The sequence below is a fragment of the Oncorhynchus masou genome, chromosome 31 (assembly GCF_036934945.1).
Source record: "Oncorhynchus masou masou isolate Uvic2021 chromosome 31, UVic_Omas_1.1, whole genome shotgun sequence".
Taxonomy (NCBI): domain Eukaryota; kingdom Metazoa; phylum Chordata; class Actinopteri; order Salmoniformes; family Salmonidae; genus Oncorhynchus; species Oncorhynchus masou.
Window position 1 is genome coordinate 69,164,811 of NC_088242.1, and position 20,117 is coordinate 69,184,927.

General features: G+C 41.7%; 1 protein-coding gene across 1 annotated transcript in view; it reads right to left on the reverse strand.

Moving 5' to 3' along the window:
- Positions 1–3,817: 3,817 nt before the first annotated feature.
- Positions 3,818–20,117, reverse strand: part of LOC135524998 (protein piccolo-like) — a 115,296-nt gene continuing 98,996 nt past the window's right edge. The window contains 8 exon segments of the mRNA XM_064952792.1: positions 3,818–7,990; positions 8,935–9,080; positions 9,577–9,720; positions 13,161–13,228; positions 13,783–13,921; positions 16,746–16,940; positions 17,352–17,430; positions 19,844–20,095. Of these exon segments, the coding sequence (XP_064808864.1) occupies positions 7,847–7,990; positions 8,935–9,080; positions 9,577–9,720; positions 13,161–13,228; positions 13,783–13,921; positions 16,746–16,940; positions 17,352–17,430; positions 19,844–20,095 (1,167 nt within the window). The 3' untranslated portion in view covers positions 3,818–7,846.

Genomic DNA, 20,117 nt, shown 5'->3' on the forward strand with positions numbered 1-20,117 from the left:
CGGCGGGGCGCCGTGTCGACGAAGGGACCGGGCCAGATGGCGAAAGAGGTATTGTAGTTGTAGTAATTTTGTTTTCTATCCGGGAGATGCGCCTGGCTCGGGGCGAGCTTTGGGGCTTGTTCACTCGGTGGCAGTTAGCTAGCTGTGTTGATCAGGAGTAATGGTCCAGGGTTTACGGCAGGAATCCGGCGTTGTAGTGCAGAAAAACAGTCCGAGGCTGGCAGGTATTATCCAGGCTAAAAAACGTCTCTTGCCTGTGCAGAGGGTAAAGGCTGCTAGCAGTGGCTAACAATGACTAACTAGCTAGTAGCTAATTAGCTGGTTAGCTTCTGATGGCTAGCTTCAGATGAAAGTTTTAGCAATAAGGTCTAAAAAAAATTGCGGATCAGTGTGTCACATTGAGTGACGTGGGTTACCGGAAGGTATATTTAATAAAAAAATTGAAAAGAGATTGAAAAATAAATGTAAATATATTCAAAGAATATGGAAAATACAAAAAGTAAACGAGAGGAGGTCAAACCACTGCTACGCCGTCTTGGGGAGGTTCACATTTTTTTGAGGGTATGATATTTGTGCATCTATAACTTTCTCACTCTTTATTATTCAATTCATTTTGGATTATCCATAATCAAGATAGCATCCACATTCATGCAGAAGTGTTTAGAAACATATTTTATTCTTATTTACAATTTAAGTGACCCCAAAAGGGCCATATCTAGATTGTGTATAAATGCAGGAAATTATCTTTAGATACCAAAACAAATTCTGACTTAGGACCCCCAGACCACCCGCCAGGTTACGTCTTCCCCACTTCTAAAACCAAAGTTGCGCCCCTGATCTAAACTACACTGAAACTAATTTCCCACATAATATGAGATAGCCTATAGACAAGATTAAGTTAACAAAAATCTAATGAGTGACAATATCAGGCCTATCAGTTGCTAAATTGTACATGAAGAGATGGTCGCGTCTTGTAATTTACAGATGCAGGGAAAGGAGGATCACTTTATCAAATCCAGAGTAACCTGCAGTTAATATCATTTTGATTTCTATATAGTACTAGAAAGGGCATATTCTGCAGTTCCTATGACACTTACCTTCATCATATAACTACACATTTAAGAGGTGCAGCCCTTTTTCCAAATTTCACTTTTTCCAAGAATATTTGTGTTGTCCATGCATTCAGCACATGACCACTCCTACGACAGCATTGCTCTGGCTAGTAAGCAACAACTAGTAACATAAAATAGGCTACAATGGTTGAATGAATGATAGAAACCAGATAGAAACTGATAATGGTGTATGTAACTTCAAAGAACTGAATGAAGAGGATGATTGAATTTGATTGATCTGAATAACGAGGGTGATTGAATTTAGAACAATAGTGTAATGATTTGTGGGCGGTCTAATTATTTTATTATGAAAGGCTGGAAATTGTATATAATTTCCCCTCAGAGAGTCAAATAAGACACTGAGTACAACATACAATGTGTGTAGTTCACAGTGGCAAGCCAAACAAACGAATGGATGCACTGGCAGCATTGCAAATGCTGCAGAATTTAGATGAGTTGGAGTCGGATGGAGGATCAGATATTGAAGAGGGCACTCCAGGATGCTGGCCTTCTAGGCAGAGTTGCAAAGAAAAAGCCATATCTCAGACAGGCCAATGAAATTAAATGATTAAGACAGGCAAAAGAACACAGACAGACTGGTGTTTTGCGGGAACTATTTAATGAAGCTGCCAGTTGAGGACTTGTGAGGTGTCTGTTTCTCAAAATAGGCATTTTAATGTACTTGTCCTCTTGCTTAGTTGTGTACTAGGGCCTCCCACTCCTCTTTCTATTCTGGTTAGAGCCAGTTTGCGCTGTTCTGTGAAGGGAGTAGTACACATCGTTGTACGAGATCTTCAGTTTCTTGGCAATTTTTCGCATGGATTAGCCTTCATTTCTCAGAACAAGAATAGACTGACGAGTTTCAGAAGAAAGCGCTTTGTTTCTGGTCATTTTGAGCCTGTAATCAACCCACAAATGCTGATGCTCCAGATACTCAACTAGTCTAAAGAAGGCCATTTTTATTGCTTCTCTAATCAGAACAACAGTTCTCAGCTGTGCTAACATAATTGCAAAAGGGTTTTCTAATGATCAATTAGCCTTTTAAAATGATAAACTTGGATTAACTAACACAGTGTTCCATTGGAACACAGGAGTGATGGTTGCTGATAATGGGCCTCTGTACGCCACTGTAGATATTCCATAAAAAATATGCCATTTCCAGCTACAATAGTCATTTACAACATTAACAATGTCTACACTGTATTTCGATCAATTTGATGTTATTTTAATGGATGAAAAAATTTGCTTTTCTATAAAAAACAAGGACATTTCAATGTGACCCCAAACTTTTGAACGGTAGTGTGTATTTTCGCGGGCCCCCATGCATTACCTTTGCAGACCGCCGGTTGAATAATCCTGATTTAGAGTATCGAATTTAAGCCTTTACAATGTGATCCATCTGAAGGGTTTTACAAGATGCACTACCTTTACAAGCACTATGAGTTACATACTTGTTACCGGGCCAAGGATGTTGTGCCAAAAGCTGGGTCTACATAGCCGTTGGTTGCTTTGCTAACAAGACGAGTTTTATTATATGTATCGCAGAGACTTGGTGTTACAGTAAACATCACACGATCGCCTAGTCTACTGTATATGTTTTGCCTATGGTTTGTGTCCTTCAATATTGGTGATACATTTCAATGTAAAACGGCCTGTGAAAACAATGTAACCAATCTACTGTATATATTATGTATCAGGTGACAGAGGCCATGTTTGATTGGACAACAGATGAGCCAATCAGATAGTCCAATCCAGAGGCAGGGCAGGGCAACACAGCCGGAATGCTTGGGATTTTTGGTTGTCAATCGTTGCTAAGCAACCACACACCGTCTGGCTCGTCCTCTCACCTGCTCTCTCTCACCCCCCCTCGCTCTCACTCACAAACACACACAAGTACACACACATGCATATTCTCTCGCTCTCTTCTTCACACAGACGTGTGAGCAAGGGAGCAGTTGTACCATGGTAATGTATTCTACAGTGAGAGCTGCCTAGACAGAGAGAGGAGAAAAGAGGAGAGAAGTAGAGCGAGTCAAAGGAAGGACATGGTAGTGCTGAAAGGCAGGAGGCCTTGACAGATAATAGACAGAGATGGAGATAGAGCCCCCAGTCTCTCTCAGTTAACTGGCGATGCAGAGGTGCTAGAGCTAGACTAATGGTTACTATATACGCTCTCTCAGCACAGCACAGGTCTTTTGTTTGTGTCTGTGTATGTTTGTGTGTGTGTGTTTGTGTGTGTGTGTGAATGTCTGTGCCTGCGTGCGTGAGAGCGTGCATGTAAGTGTACAACATGTGTAGTGTCCAGAAGCGGTATGTCTGTGCTATGGTCCATAACAAGCCATCACCGAGAGGCTGCTTTCCTATGCTGTACATACAGTGTACATACAGGAATGATAGTATTGCTATAACATTTTTTATTTTTTTTACCTTTATTTAACTAGGCAAGTCAGTTAAGAACAAATTCTTATTTTCAATGACGGCCTAGGAACAGTGGGTTAACTGCCTGTTCAGGGGCAGAACGACAGATTAGTACCTTGTCAGCTTGGGGGTTTGAACTTGTAACCTTACTAGTCCACCGCTCTAACCACTAGGCTACCCTGCCGCCCCAATAATACATGTATGTACAGTATAGCTGTAAGAGAGCAGAAGACAAATACTATAGATGCATAATACAGAACACACTCAAAGATGTAACCAAAACTCCATTTAGGTTGTGGAATAAATCTCTTTTTATATTTATTCTTTAGATTTTAGGGAAACAGCCTTTTTTACAGCACAATTTGCATAATAATATCTTAACACATCCTGTGTACAACCACAAAACCAGAACGATAGATTTCCCCATTTTTACACTGAGTGAAAAACAAGACCATTTTACAAGCATAATCTTTATACAGTCGGCATACAACTTCCGATAAATCTATACATATTATCTCCCTCTTTTTGAACATATCTGGAAGCAAAATATTGACAGACATGCAACATCCAGTGTGGTAACAGGAAGTCTCAAACAACTGAAATTAAGTAGATTTGTCCCCTCTGGTTGGCTGGGCATCTTTGACATAGTTTTACAGTCAGACAACCATGGGTTGACAACGCACGGTCAGATCACATAATCACCTTCTCACACACACCACTAGAGACAGACAGACAGACAGGTTTTAAGTGTTTTGTATTTTTGTTTTACACTCACATGCTCAAACCTCAGACAATACGAACAATCAATCTCTGTAGAAAATAAAAACACTTTATATTTACATAGATCAGATGAGTACGCCACATTCACACCCCTCACAGATACACACGTTTGATTGGTTTCATGGTTACTCGGAACGGACTGAGCGACAATGGTAATTGACAATCTAGCTGAGTGTAATCTGAGGAGAACATGAAGGGGGGGACAAACCTGGAGTTGAGCTTTGAAAATGACCTCATAATTCTTCTCAGACTGAACATCATGGATTTATACATACATGTGTTGGTGGTTATATCAACCATACAGTTTGATGGTGTCTCCTCAGATATGAAGCAATATGTACCTTAAATTGTCTGTGATTGTAGATTTCATTTGAGTTTTTCTTTTGCCATGTAAATTCATGTGTCATATGAACTCCTTCATACATCACAAACTCAAAATCATCTCAACATAAAGACATTAACTGGAACAGCCACTTCAACTTGCATGTCATGACACTTTACACGGAACAAGGAAATCAGTCAACAATGTAATACTAAAGTGCACAAGCTTTGTGTATATGATTGTATACAGGTAGTAAAAAAATGTATCTATATTTTTTTCTATTTTTCTTTAATAATATATAAATCAAAATAAATCAAAATTCTCTTCATAAGATACATATTTTCAGACGCAATGTTCACTGATATTACATGTTAAGAAAATGCATTCAAACACAAAGTCTATGTTGCATAGAATTACTTCAACAGAACCAATGGGTTTGCTTACAAAATAAGGTTGGCACGACAATTAAATTTTTGTAAAACTTTTTTACCTTTCTTTAAAATCATGTTTATTTTTTGTTTTTATGAACATTCTGACATCTTGACTCATGAACATTCTGACATCTTGACTCAGTGTCTGCATTTCGAGCCTCTGATATGGACTTTATGTATTAGGAAATTGCATCTGTCACCCCTAGTTCCTCAGTGATATGCCTAGACACTAGCAGTCGGGTTGAGGGTAGTAGGTCTGTTGGGTCACCTGGTGATGTTCTTTACTATGATATATTCATAGTCTGGGTACAAATATTTTTTAGCTAATATTCCCCTCCCTGCCACTCCTGTCATTTACCAAAGACACAGAGTACAAGGAATGGAATGTAATAGCTGAACCGAGAAGTAAACCAGGCTACTATAGTGATGACTGACAGTAACATAGACCTATACTGTATATAAGTGTGTATCAGCATGTCCCGGCCATATGTGATGACTGGGCCATAGGTAATGACTTAGAGCATTGAGCAGAGACAGTGCCACAGGCTGGTTCACTGTGTTGTTGCATTACCCCCACGTACACTGACACCGACTGCACAGTGTACAATTTACAGTGTACTGTGTACAGCATGATGTTGGATGTTAATAAACAAACCACACATTGATTTTTAAAAGAACAGTTCACACTTTCTTTTTACGCTAATCTTTGAGAGGAAAATAGGCCATGTGTGACGACATTAAGACACACACACACAGCATACAGAACCAGACTGTGATGGCACACACAGCATACAGAACCAGACTGTGATGGCACACACAGCATACAGAACCAGACTGTGATGGCACACACAGCATACAGAACCAGACTGTGATGGCACACACAGCATACAGAACCAGACTGTGATGGCACACACAGCATACAGAACCAGACTGTGATGGCACACACAGCATACAGAACCAGACTGTGATGGCACACACAGCATACAGAACCAGACTGTGATGGCACACACAGCATACAGAACCAGACTGTGATGGCACACACAGCATACAGAACCAGACTGTGATGTCACACACCGAGAGGACAGGTGTGTTTACCTGTTGCTTTGACATAGGACAGGTGAGCAGCTCAGTCTGGGGAGCAGAGCACTTCACCAGAGAGATGCCACACATCCCTCTGTCCGATTGCAGGTCGGGCAAAGTGGCCAGCAATCCAGGTTTCTCTCTCAAACAAGAGCTATTGTTTAAGCCTCCAGTCATGTGTGTGAAATACAACACAAAAACATCAAGTCAGATGAGTCCAGTAAAATCACATGATCTTCCCCAGTCAGTAACATTCAGGACATAATAGGGGATAGCTTGAAGGGGAAGGGACCTGACATCCCCTTTCTATCTGTTATCTTCTCCCCACCTGTAAGAGGAGGGATAGCCATGTGGAAGTTCTCCTCTAATGTCTCAGTTGTAAAATGAGTTCTACATTCACCATTTGAACTGCATTTTCCTATTTTTTCCAATGAATAACACCCAGTATAACTGCATAACGTCAGAGCTAAAGTGATTGGATTGTCTGTGCTCCTTCCATACATACCTTCTGTACAGAATACATTTAGTCTTTAGAATAAACTGCACATGAGGAGACCCCTCGCATCATCTGCAATATCTGTATGTTTTATTGTTATAAACTCTATGTTCATAAATAACATTTCTCTGTACAGTGTGTCTTTGATATATTTAATATTCAGACATATATCTATCTACATCTGAATGTACATTAACACTTGTCCAGGTAAGGTCGAGTTGGAGTTTTACGGCGGTTGACAACTAACTGTAATAGGGAATTACCGCCACCTACTGGACGGAAGTGTTCAGATAATGTCAGCTTCAGTTACTGCAATATCAACCATAGATTTTCAATGTACATACACCTTGTTTTTTTGTGTGTTTTTTTACATTACATTACATGAATAGTATCATACAACAAACATTCCATACTTTGTCAAGCAGCTCAGGACAAAAAACAAATACATTGATTTGCACCGCACCGACTGACTGAATGACAGACAGATCACAAAGATCTTAAAGTGGAGGCTATGATAAACCATAGACAACAGCATCAGATCCAGACAAAACAGAAAGGAGTAGTTCTGGCATGGTAATTACTCTGTGGTATTGCTGCACAGTCCTGATTGACGTCAGGTTTTGCATCCGACTTGCACAGCAGAGAGCTGGGAGATAGTGAGATGTGTGTGTCCTCTTACAGCAGATAAGGGGACTTCTTCATTTCTCTCTGTGTGTGTGTGTGTGTGTGTGTGTGTGTGTGTGTGTGTGTGTGTGTGTGTGTGCGCGTGCGCGTGCGTGTGCGTGTGCGTGTGTGTGTGTGCTGGCAGCCTCTATCCAATCCGGGGTACAGTCTCTGAATATTTGGTCCAATCAGATAGCAGGATTGAGTCTCTGGCTGTTACAATCCAATAAAGAATCAGGGTACAGTCCATGTATGACAGTGTGAGGGGATAGGCCCCCTTCCTTCCTTCCTTCCTTCCTTCCTTCCTTCCTTCCTTCCTTCCTTCCTTCCTTCCTTCCTTCCTTCCTTCCTTCCTTCCTTCCTTCCTTCATTCCTTCATTCATTCATTCATACAATAACACAAAGGAGATGAAGGGCACTCTGTAACGCAACTCATATCCCTTTTCCTCTTTTTCGTCTTCCTCTACGAGCAACCACTGACCAATACTATTCATTGACCTTCACTGACATCTGGTTGACCTCTCTGTGACTTCAAGTTGAACTCTCAGGACTGGTTGTGTGTGGAATTGACCAGCAGTTTGTGCCAGCTGACCACCCTCTTCCTCATGTCCACCTTGTCCAGCCAGATGTAGGCCTCTCCTATCAGGGTCTTCTTCATAAACTTACCCCCGTTAGACACCAGGAACAACTAGGGACAGGAGAGAACATACACATACTTGTAGTGGGTATCCTGTGTGTGTGTGTTTATGTTTGTTTGTTTGTGTGTGTGTGTGCGAGCATGTGTTTGGTTTTACTATCCTTGTGGGGACCAGAAGTCCTCACAAGGATAGCAAAACAAGGAACACTCAGACAAATGGGGACATTTCGCCAGTCCCCACAAGAAAAAAAGGTTAGGATTAGGGTTACAATTAGGGTTAGGGTTTAGAAGTTAGGTTTAGGGTAAGGGTTTAGGGATATGGTTAGGGTTACAGTTAGGATTAGTGTTACAATTAGGGTTAGGGTTTTGAAGTTTAGGGTAAGGGGTTTAGGGATATGGTTAGGGTTACAGTTAGGATTAGTGTTACAATTAGGGTTAGGGTTTTGTAAGTTTAGGATATGGTTAGGGTTTTTGAAGTTTAGGGTAAGGGGTTTAGGGATATGGTTAGGGTTACAGTTAGGATTAGGGTTACAATTAGGGTTAGGGTTTTGAAGTTTAGGGTAAGGGGTTTAGGGATATGGTTAGGGTTACAGTTAGGATTAGGGTTACAATTAGGGTTAGGGTTTTGAAGTTTAGGGTAAGGGATTTAGGGATATGGTTAGGGTTACAGTTAGGATTAGGATTAGGGTTACAATTAGGGTTAGGGTTTTGAAGTTAGGTTTAGGGTAAGGGGTTTAGGGATATGGTTAGGGTTACAGTTAGGATTAGGGTTACAATTAGGGTGAGGGTTTAGAAGTTAGGTTTAGGGTAAGGGGTTACGGATATGGCTAGGGTTAAGATTTTGAATGGGAATCAATTATTTGGTCTCCTCAGGGATAGTAAAACAAAAATGTGTGTGTGTACAAGAATTACACGTATTAAACACACACACACGAGCCTATTAGAAAAATTAACAGTCTGAATGAAGCAGGAAACCAGAGACATGTGTTTGTTACCTGCAGTGAGTGTCCGGTGGGGTTGAGGCTGAACCTAAAGGTCTCGTTGAAGGAGGGTTCTCTGTCATGTCGACACACTCTTGTCTTCTTCTTGATGATCCTCTTCTGAGTCGCCACATTAACAACGTACAGCTTCACATAGAGATCTACAGAGAGACAGAGTCAGACGGTCAGACAGTCAGTGAGGCAGACAGACAGAAATGCATAGGTGCACAGTCTTGTACAGATAACCTTGTGGGGACACACAATTCAGCCCCATTCAAAATCCTATTTTCCCTAACCCCTAACCCTAGCCTGTACTAACCCTAACCCTAACCTCAACCTTTAACGTAATTCTAACCCTAAGACAAATTCTAACCTTAACCCTAAACCCCTTAAAAAAAGCATTTGACCTCGTGGTGACTAGCAAAAATGTCCCCTATCGGTAAAGTGTTTGTTTGTTTAATATTCCTGTCCACACACGCACACACACACACACACACACACACACACACACACACACACACACACACACACACACACACACACACACACACACACACACACACACACACACACACACACACACACACACACACACACACACACACACACACACACACACACACACACACACACACACACACACACACACACACACACCTGGTAGGTGGTCTGGGCTCTTGAACTTGTAAGTGATGTTTCTACACTGTAGAACCTCCAGGACCAGCTGGTCTCCCTCTTGTTTCACCTCCTTCTTCAAGGCCACCTTGATCTCCCCCATCATCTGGGTCTTACCCCCACCCCCTGGGGGAGAGGTAGTAAGAGGGGAGGAGGGGAGGAGAGTAGAGAAGGACAGGAGGGAGAGGCGAGGCAGAGAGAGAGAGAGAGATACTTGAATCAGTTATAGAACCCATTGCCATTTATGGTTATGAGGTCTGGTGTCGGCTCACCAACCAAATATTCACAAAATGGGACAAACCCCAAATTGAGACTATGCATGCAGAATTCTGTAAAAATATCCCCCGTGTACAAGGTAAAACACCAAATAATGCATGCAGAGCAGAATTAGGCTGATACCCACTAATTATCAAATCTAGAATAGAGCTGTTAAATTCTACAATCACCTAAAAGGAAGCAATTCCCAAACCTTCCATAACAAAGCCATTGCCTACAGAGAGATGAACCTTGAGAAGAGCCCCCTAAGCAAGCTGGTCCTGGGGCTCTGTTTACAAACAGATGCCACAGAGCCCCAGGACAGCAACACAACTAGACCCAACCAAATCATGAGAAAACAAAAAGATAATTTCTTGACTTGTTGGAAAGAATTTGCAAAAAAACGAGCAAACTAGAATGCTATTTGGCACAAAACAGAGAGTACACAGTGGCAGAAAACCACTGTGACTGAGCCAAAAAGGACATCTTTGACTATGTAAAGACTCAGTGAACATAGCCTTGCTATTGAGAAAGGCCGCCGAAAGCAGACCTGGCTCTCAAGAAAATACAGGCTGTCAGTGTGCACACTGCCCACAAAAGGAGGTGGAAAATTAGCTGCACTTCCTGACCTCCTGCCAAATGTATTATTATATGTATTAGACCATACAGTGGGGCAAAAAAAAGTATTTAGTCAGCCACCAATTGTGCAAGTTCTCCCACTTAAAAAGATGAGAGAGGCCTGTAATTTTCATCATAGGTACACTTCAACTATGACAGACAAAATGAGAAGAAAACAAATCCAGAAAATCACATTGTAGGATTTTTAATTAATTTATTTGCAAATTATGGTGGAAAATAAGTATTTGGTCAATAACAAAAGTTTATCTCAATACTTTGTTACATACCCTTTGTTGGCAATGACAGAGGTCAAACGTTTTCTGTAATGCTTCACAAGGTTTTCACACACTGTTGCTGGGATTTTGGCCCATTCCTCCATGCAGATCTCCTCTAGAGCAGTGGTGTTTTGGGGCTGTTGCTGGGCAACATGGACTTTCAACTCCCTCCAATAATTTTGTATGGGGTTGAGATCTGGAGACTGGCTAGGCCACTCCAGGACCTTGAAATACTTCTTACGATGCCACTCCTTCGTTGCCCGGGCGGTGTGTTTGGGATCATTGTCATGCTGAAAGACCCAGCCACGTTTCATCTTCAATGCCCTTGCTGATGGAAGGAGGTTTTCACTCAAAATCTCACGATACATGGCCCCATTCATTCTTTCCTTTACACGGATCAGTCGTCCTGGTCCCTTTGCAGGAAAACAGCCCCCAAGCCTGATGTTTCCACCCCCATGCTTCACAGTAGGTATGGTGTTCTTTGGATGCAACTCAGCATTCTTTGTCCTCCAAACACGACGAGTTGAGTTTTTACCAAAAAGTTATATTTTTTTGTTTCATCTGACCATATGACATTCTCCCAATCTTCTTCTGGATCATCCAAATGCTCTCTAGCAAGCTTCAGACGGGCCTGGACATGTAATCGCTTAAGCACGTCTGGCACTGCAGGATTTGAGTCCCTGGCGGCGTAATGTGTTACTGATGGTAGACTTGTTACTTTGGTCCCAGCTCTCTGCAGGTCATTCACTAGGCCCCCCCGTGTGGTTCTGGGATTTTTGCTCACCGTTCTTGCGATCATTTTGACCCCACGCGGTGAGATCTTGCGTGGAGCCCCAGATCGAGGGAGATTATCAGTGGTCTTGTTTGTCTTCCATTTCCTAATAATTGCTCCCACAGTTGATTTCTTCAAACCAAGCTGCTTACTTATTGCAGATTCAGTCTTCCCAGCCTTTTGCAGGTCTACAATTTTGTTTCTAGTGTCCTTGACAGCTCTTTGGTCTTGGCCATAGTGGAGTTTGGAGTGTGACTGTTTGAGGTTGTGGCCAGGTGTTTTTTATACTGATAACAAGTTCAAACAGGTACCATCAATACAGCTAATGAGTGGTGGACAGAGGAGCCTCTTAAAGAAGAAGTTACAGGTCTGTGAGAACCAGAAATCTTGCTTGTTTGTAGGTGACCAAATACTTATTTTCCACCATAATTTGCAAATAAATTCATTAAAAATCCTACAATGTGATTTTCTGGATTTTTTTCTTCTCATTTTGTCAGTCATAGCTGAAGTGTACCTATGATGAACATTACAGGCCCCTCTCATCTTTTTAAGTGGGAGAACTTGCACAATTGGTGGCTGACTAAATACTTTTTTGCCCCACTGTATTAGAGACACATATTTCCCTCAGATTGCACAGACCCAGAAAGAATTTGAAAACAAATCCAATTTTGATAAACTCCTATATCTACTGGGTGAAATACCACAGTGTGCTACACAGTAGCAAGATGTGTGACCTGTTGCCAGAAGAAAAGGGCAACCAGTGAAGAACAAACACCATTGTAAATACAACCTATATTTCTATATTTTCCCATTTGTACTTCAACTATTTGCACATCATTACAACACAGTATATACTTTTGTAAGTGTAATGTTTACTGTTCATTTTTATTGTTTATTTCACTTTTGTTTATTATCTTTTTCACTTGCTTTGGCATAGTAAACATATGTTTCCCATGCAAATAAAGCCCCTACAATTGAATTGAATTGAGAGAGAAAGACAGACAGACAGACAGACAGACAGACAGACAGACATAGTAATGGTGAGATACACACACCCTTCCTCTCTGTTGCTGTAAATTATTCAACACTGACATACTGCCTGCACTAAAATAGACCAATAGACTCTCCTCTCTCCAGTTTCTACTTGAGTGAGGAGCAACCATGAAACCTGAGCTATCTGAATCCTAGATATAGTTATGACACACAGAGAGAGATATAGTTACTTTCTGTCCAGGGGACTAGGTTTGCATTTAGAGGAAGGCATGTTATGCCTGTTGGTGTTATGTCCTGTTCTGTCCAGTAGATGGCATAAATATGAAGACAAAGCTTATAAGGAGTCACACACATACACAACTTTATTTTTGTGGTAGTAACCTATTTCTACTATTAAAAATCCTATTTTCCCTAACCTCTAAACCTAACTCTACCCTTAACCTAACCCTGACCTTAACCCCCAAAATCCTAACACTAAACTTAACCTTAACAGTAAAACCCTAAACCTTAAGCTTAAAATAGCATTTGAACAAATTGAGAAAAAGGTTATTGTTTTTAATTCTTTGTCAGGACATTTGGGTGAATTGTTGTAACATTGGGGTCCTGATAAGGTAGGAAAACAAGTACACACACACAAACACACACAGTCTTACCCTCATTGTCCGATAGCGAGAGTGGCAGTCCTCTAGACTTGTCAATGCCGTTGGGGATGGTCTTCCCTCTGTTGGTAAACACACATTTCACTTAGAAACACAGACGACAAAGTGGTATGTGATAGATCATCTACACCAGGGCCGTGCCACAGACCTTTCAGGGGGCAGGTGCTCAAAATGAAAAAATACCCTCTTCTAACTCATGATACATTATGTAGCTGGCTGGCTCGGGGCTTGTGTGGATATTTCAGTATACTGTGATTAACTACAGTCTAAACTACCTGTGTTGCTGGTGCCCTGAAAAACATGTACAACTCCCGACTAGAGAAGGGAGTTGGGTTGGAGGGTCGTAGATGCAGCCGCTCCTCTCTATGTCTTTCTGCCTCGCTCTGCTACGCATAGGCTATTATCCAACCAATCATATTGATGATGATGTAAATCAAATGTTATGCTGCAGCTGCTGTGTTACTACTGTTGATATTTAAACTAGGTAGCTTCCTACACACATTCGACCAGTGACCACATCACAAGCCATATATGTTTGGATACCAGGCGCGGACAATCTCCGTACAGGGCAGCCTGGGGAACAGACACACACCCCACAAACAGCCTATTTACTCACATGTGTGGGACCTGGAAAATGGCGCTGTCGACCCCTGTGCCAGCCCCCTCTTCTCCATCCAGACCCCCATACCCCTCCAGCAGATTGGGGGCTGAGGACACCACCGGCCCAGACACATCCCCCAACCTGTGGCCTGGTCCTACAGAGGGGTGGGGGAAAGAGAAAGAGTGAGAGAGAGGAGGGGCATAGAATGACTGTGTGTGTGTGTGTGTGTGTGTGTGTGTGTGTGTGTGTGTGTGTGTGTGTGTGTGTGTGTGTGTGTGTGTGTGTGTGTGTGTGTGTGTGTGTGTGTGTGTGTGTGTGTCCGTCCATAATATTCTATAAAGCATAGTAATAAACACTGTTATTACTAGATGCATATGCAAATTCTGCAGCTACACCTGGGGGTCAAAGTGTATTTTTGGTTCCCCGTTAGCGGTTATAACATATATTAGAATCCATTATTATAGTGCCTATAGAAACTCGAACCTCCCTTTCACCTTTTGTTGCCTTATAGCCTGTAATTAATATCGCTCCACCCCCCCATTGATCTAAACAACTTTTAAAAATAATTAAGAAACTGAAATACCTTGTTTGGCAAAGTGTTCACCGCCCTTGTAATAGCGATCCTAAATTAGCTCAGGTGTAACCAATCACCTTCAAAATCACACACCAAGTTAATAGTCCTCCACCTGTGTAAAATTGTAGTGAATAAGGTGATTTCAGGATAAATTCAGCAGTTTAGCTAAGGAAGACTTTAACAAGCTTGACAAAATCATTAAGAAAGCCAGTGCTACAATTGGCTGCAGCCTGGAATCAATGCAGGACATGTTCATGAAAAGGCTGCAGCTAAAAACACATATGGTTATGTACATTGACACACACCCACTCCACAGCACTCTAATGCAACACAGGAGCAGCTTTAGTAGCAGGTTCATCCTTCCCAGATGTTCCACAGAGAGGTTTGGATGGTCATTTTTACCCACTGTCACGAGAGAGTGTAATTGATTGATTGTAACTGAGATCTTCCTATTGGAAAATGTTACCTGTTGTCTCCCCAAGAGTAGGATAGAAAATAGCACTGGAATCAGACTACTCATTTAGTGATATTAGGGTGAATGTGCCTTTATGTGTCATAATATGTTTCGTTTTTTATCATGTGTTGGTCATTGCTGCATGTCCTGTCGTTGTAAATCATTGATGATGCATGCTGTGATAAAACAATTTACCAAGTTTGGATTTCTAAATTAATACTCTACAATACTCTACTCTCTCTTCCCTCTTCTGGGTAGTGAATTGCAAAGGCAACACTCAACCATGAGCACCAAGGAGCTTTCAAAAGAATTACGTGACAAAGTTGTGGAAAGGCACAGATATGGGTATGGATATGAAAACACTTCAAAAGGCCTTGGAGATCCCTGGGAGAATGGTCTAGATGATTCATCAGAAGTGGAAGGTGTATGGCACCACCAAGACCCTGCCAAGATCAGGACATCCATCCAAACTGGATGACCGAGCAAGTACATTCTGTATCCGTGTGGCAATCTCATAATGATCCCAACTAAAAAACAGCCAGTTTGAGATGTAAAAGCAAATTACGGATAACTGAAATCTAATAATGATTCAGAAACAGAGAAGAGTGATGATAAAATAAGAGTTATGGTAATTACTTGAATTGATTTGTACATTTACTATGAATTTAAATGAATTCATCCTGGAAACGAAGAACCATATATGTGCATTTTGAAAAACATTTGATTGACTTCATGACTCATTATAAAAAAGTATGGAAAATAAGGATGAGATAAAACACAAGCAAAGAGAGAAGTGTGATGATATCTCTTGATGTCGTATAAACAAAATATTTGACAGTGTAGTGTGGTGAAAATGCACATACAGTAAGGTTCTTCAATGCAGGGGTACAAATACCAAAGCAGCTATTGAGAAGTTTTTGACTATTTACACACATTTATCTGAGCTCTAGATGGTTTACATCATCATGAAGTTGTATTATGGTCCTTACTGAGAGCATGGTTCTCTAGAGGAGAGAATGGCCTTTAGTTTGATTAGTGAGGTTATATGTACTTCTTTTGATTAAAAATATCTACACTCCTGTCCTGTTGTCTCACCTTCCCTATACACTGCCGTTCCCCTGAAGGTCAGCTGACTCCTGTCTGTTCTCTAATTGGCCAGTGAGTGCAGAGTCAGTTTCCTGTTGCTATTTGACCCCCGTGCTGCTGTGTCTGTACTTGCTGGTGTGTTTGGTCAGTTTTTAAATCTCATCAGGGGTAGTGCTAGACTGTACATCTCAGGGTGTGTGTATTGTTACATTGAACCAACTTAGGGGTCAGGGGTCATACACACACACACATGGGTGCTTGACCTCTTCTATTCTCCAGAGGTGAGTTGTTGGGGGGAGTGGTCCAGAGAATCAAACAAACACCAGGAGGGGGGGACTGTATGTCACAACTTGGGTTCAAGCTCTGTCCAGAAGTGACTGAAGGGCCCATAGATTGAATAATGAGTGTTTGCTATCCTTAGCGTGGTTTCTAGACATGGAGGACGGACAGGGGATCACACTGGGGCAGAGTAAAAACCATGCAAGATATAGACATATATCTTCACTCTAGAGAAGAGACAGGAGTGGCTGAACTGTGTCTGTTACCTTCTCTGTCCTGTATTCTTTCTGTTCATACTCTGGGCTGCTGTGAGTGTCTCTGATGTATTAAAGGAAATGGGGTTTTGGCCAACTTTCCCCAGCAATGTTTTAGTGATGAACTCTGTTGCACCACTGGATCAAACAAGAAAACCTAACAATATAGAACTGTTCGCCTAATTATAGGAACCTACTAATTGCGTAAAAGAACCAATCAGAAGGCTAGAACAGAGTGATAGAACAGGAGGAGAGATAAACGGAGAAAAGATGAGCTAGCATGCGTTGTGGAGCGGAGAGGAAGTGTGTCACTGGAAGGGGTGTAGATTACTCGGTTGGAGGCGGGCTTGTTGCACAGCGGCCTCTGCGGCAGCTATAGCTATCCCAGCATCCTCCAGGTGGGCCTGCGTGACACTGCTCTTGCTCTGGCTGCGGGACGGACCGTGGGAACGAAGCTGGCCATCTGACGATGACTTAGAGCTGCCGGGACTACTGTGGGACTTCTCTAGAGTCACCATCTGCATGTCTGGGAGTGAGGGAGGAAGGGAGGGAGGGAGGGAGGGAGGGAGGGAGGGTGGGTGGGTGGGTAGGTAGGTAGGTAGGTAGGTAGATAGATAGATAGATAAAAGAAAGGGAATGTCTTTAGTGTCTTTACTGTAAAAGGCACTAAAAGTGCCATGTAGTAGTTAGACATTTGTACTGTGCCTCTAGTCTATGGATCAGGTCCCCACAACATGGATGGCACTGAGCCAAAGAAGTGACTGGAATTAAAAGTATAATTAGGACAGCTGAGTAGCCATTCCTAAAACTGTCACCATGACTACATGTTATATCACTATGACAACAGAGTGGCAATCAGCAAAACAGACAAGAAGAAAAACTGTAAAGTAACAGGGTGGCTAAACCACACAATAAGGCAGCTGGAAGAGGCGCTTACCTTTTGCTGGGTCAGGGAAGATCCCGTGGCTTCTGCTCTTTATCACTGAGTTCTTGGGGGACTCAAGGCACTCCTCCATCTGTCAATAGGTTTACATTCAATTCTATGTGCTTTATATGCATTATAATATATCATCTTACATCATTAAGGCAAACATACACTCCTAGAAGAAAAGGTGCTAAGTAGAACCATACAGGGTTCTTCGGTTTGTCCCCATAGGGAAACTATTTTTGGTGCTGGATAGAACCCTTTGCAGAGAGTTCTATCTAGAACCCTCTATGTAGAATTGTTCAAAGAACCTCCTGTATATGGTTCTACCAAGAATAATTTTATCTAAAGGTTCTTCTTAGAACCGTTAATAATGGGGTTCTACTGAGAACCCTTTTATCTTTGAAGAGTTCCACCAGCCTTATTAGCCTTTAAAATGTAATTATTCATGACAATACATATATCACAAGGCCATTCTCTGAGGGCAGGAATCTCCTAGTTTACAGGCCACATCAGGCATTCAAGTCACATCATGCTGACTTGCAAAGTGATCTGTAATTCCTATTGGAAGTCAGAGTTAGGATACCTGCAACCTGCATTCACAATGACTGCCAGGGTAGGGAAGAGAACATTAACTGTGACTACCTCACTCACATACACTATACTGGAACAACCATCTCAGTAATGGGTGCAATAAATTAAATTACAGATTGGATTAGGTTACAAAAGTGTATGTTATTTATCTTTCTGCAGCATTAAATTTATGAACCAATCAATGTACATGCAAAATCACAGATATTAAAGTAAAACAAACTATTTCTTATAATCTCCCTGCAGTAGAGCTTGCTGGGAGATATTATACTGTATATGGTTCTACAGGCAGTTCCATAAATATTTGTACACCGACCAAGTTATTATTATTTTAGCTATCTACCACAGCATATAGTAGTTGAAAATAAATAATGAATAAAAGCTGAAAGTCCAGAGTTTTAATTTGAGGGTATTTACATCCAAGTCGTGTGAACGGTGTAGGAATTACATCACGTGGTATATGTGCCCTCCCCCCTTTTTAAGGGACTAAAAGTAATTGGACAATTAGCTGCTCAGTTGCTCCATGGCCAGGTGTGTGTTATTCCCTCATTAGTTTATTTACAAGTAAGTAGATAATAGGTCTAGAGTTGGTTTCAAATGCAGCATTTTCATTTGGAATCTGTTGCTGTTAACCCTCAATATGAAGTCCAAAGAGCTGTCACTGCCAGTGAAACGAGTCGTCATTAGGCTGAAAAATCAAAACAAACCCATCAGAGAGATAGCAAAAACATTAGGTGTGGCCAAATCAACTATTTGGTACATTCTTAAAAAGAAAGAACGCACTGGTGAGTTCAGGAACACCAAAAGGCCCGGAAGACCACAGAAAACAACTTTTATTTTATTTAAACTTTATTTATGAGATGAGACAAAGATGAGACAAAGATCAACTTGTACCAGAATGATGGGAAGAGAAGCGTATGGAGAAGGGAAGGAACTGCTCATGATCAGAGCATACCACCTCATCTGTGAAGCATGGAGGAGGTAGTGTTATGATGTGGGCATGTATGGCTGCCAATGGAACTGGTTCCCTTGTATTTATTGATGATGTGACTGCTGACAAAAGCAGCAGGATGAATTCTGAAGTGTTTAGGGTTATATTATCTGCTCAGATTCAGCCAAATGCTTCAAAACTCATTTGACGGCGCTTCGCAGTGCAGATGGACAATGAGCCGAAGCATACTGCGAAAGCAACCCAATACTTTTTTAAGGCAAAGAAGTGGAATGTTCTGCATTCGTCAAGTCAATCACCTGACCTGAATCCAATTGAGCATGCATTTCACTTGCTGGAGGCAAAACTGAAGGCAAAATGCCCAAATGAACAAGCAGGAACTGGAGACAGCTGCAGTAAAGGCATGGCAGAGCATCACCAGGGAAGAAACGCAGCATCTGGTGAGGTCTATTGCTTCCAGACTTCAGGCAGTCATTGATTGCAAAGGATTTCAACTCACAATTTAATTCATGATTATGTTAGCTTGTCCAATTACTCTTGAGCGCCTAAAATTGGGTTATAATTCTTACATGGTTCAAACAATAGTTTTGACAAAACCCTTCAATTTTAGATGAAAGTCTACACTTAAAGCACATCTTGATTGTTTCCTTTCAAATCCATTGTGGTGACGTACAGAGCCAAAATGATACAAATTGTGTCACTGTCCAAATACATGGACCTGACTGCCTTCTTGTCTTCCACAAAATCATCAAATAACTCTTTCTTCCCAAAACAGATTTTAGGATTATATACTAAGAAGAACCCTTGGACTCATAAAGAATCCTTGTCTTCTGATCAAAATGGTTCTTGGTCGAATACTATTCCTCTGCAAATAAACTTTTTGGAACATTTTTTCTAAGAGTGAATAAAACATACAATCCATTATGAAAAGGATAGATGTTAGACAATGAATACTGTACAGTACCTGCCCCTGCCCCTGCCCCTGTCCCTGTCCATGCATTAGGCCTTGTCCTTGTCCTAATCCTGGCCCCATGTCCTTGACTGGTCCTTGCCCCGCTATGGGCCCCTGTCCCGGCCCTGCCCCTGCTCCTGGCCCCCCAGACCCCTGGGCGGTGTGATGTGATCTGCTATGCTCAATGCTCTCACTCTGCTCCTTCAGAGGCAGCCAGCGAGGAGTGTTGTCCAGCTGAGTTGTGTTAGACAGATCTATCAACACCTGGAGAGAGAGACAGCGAGAC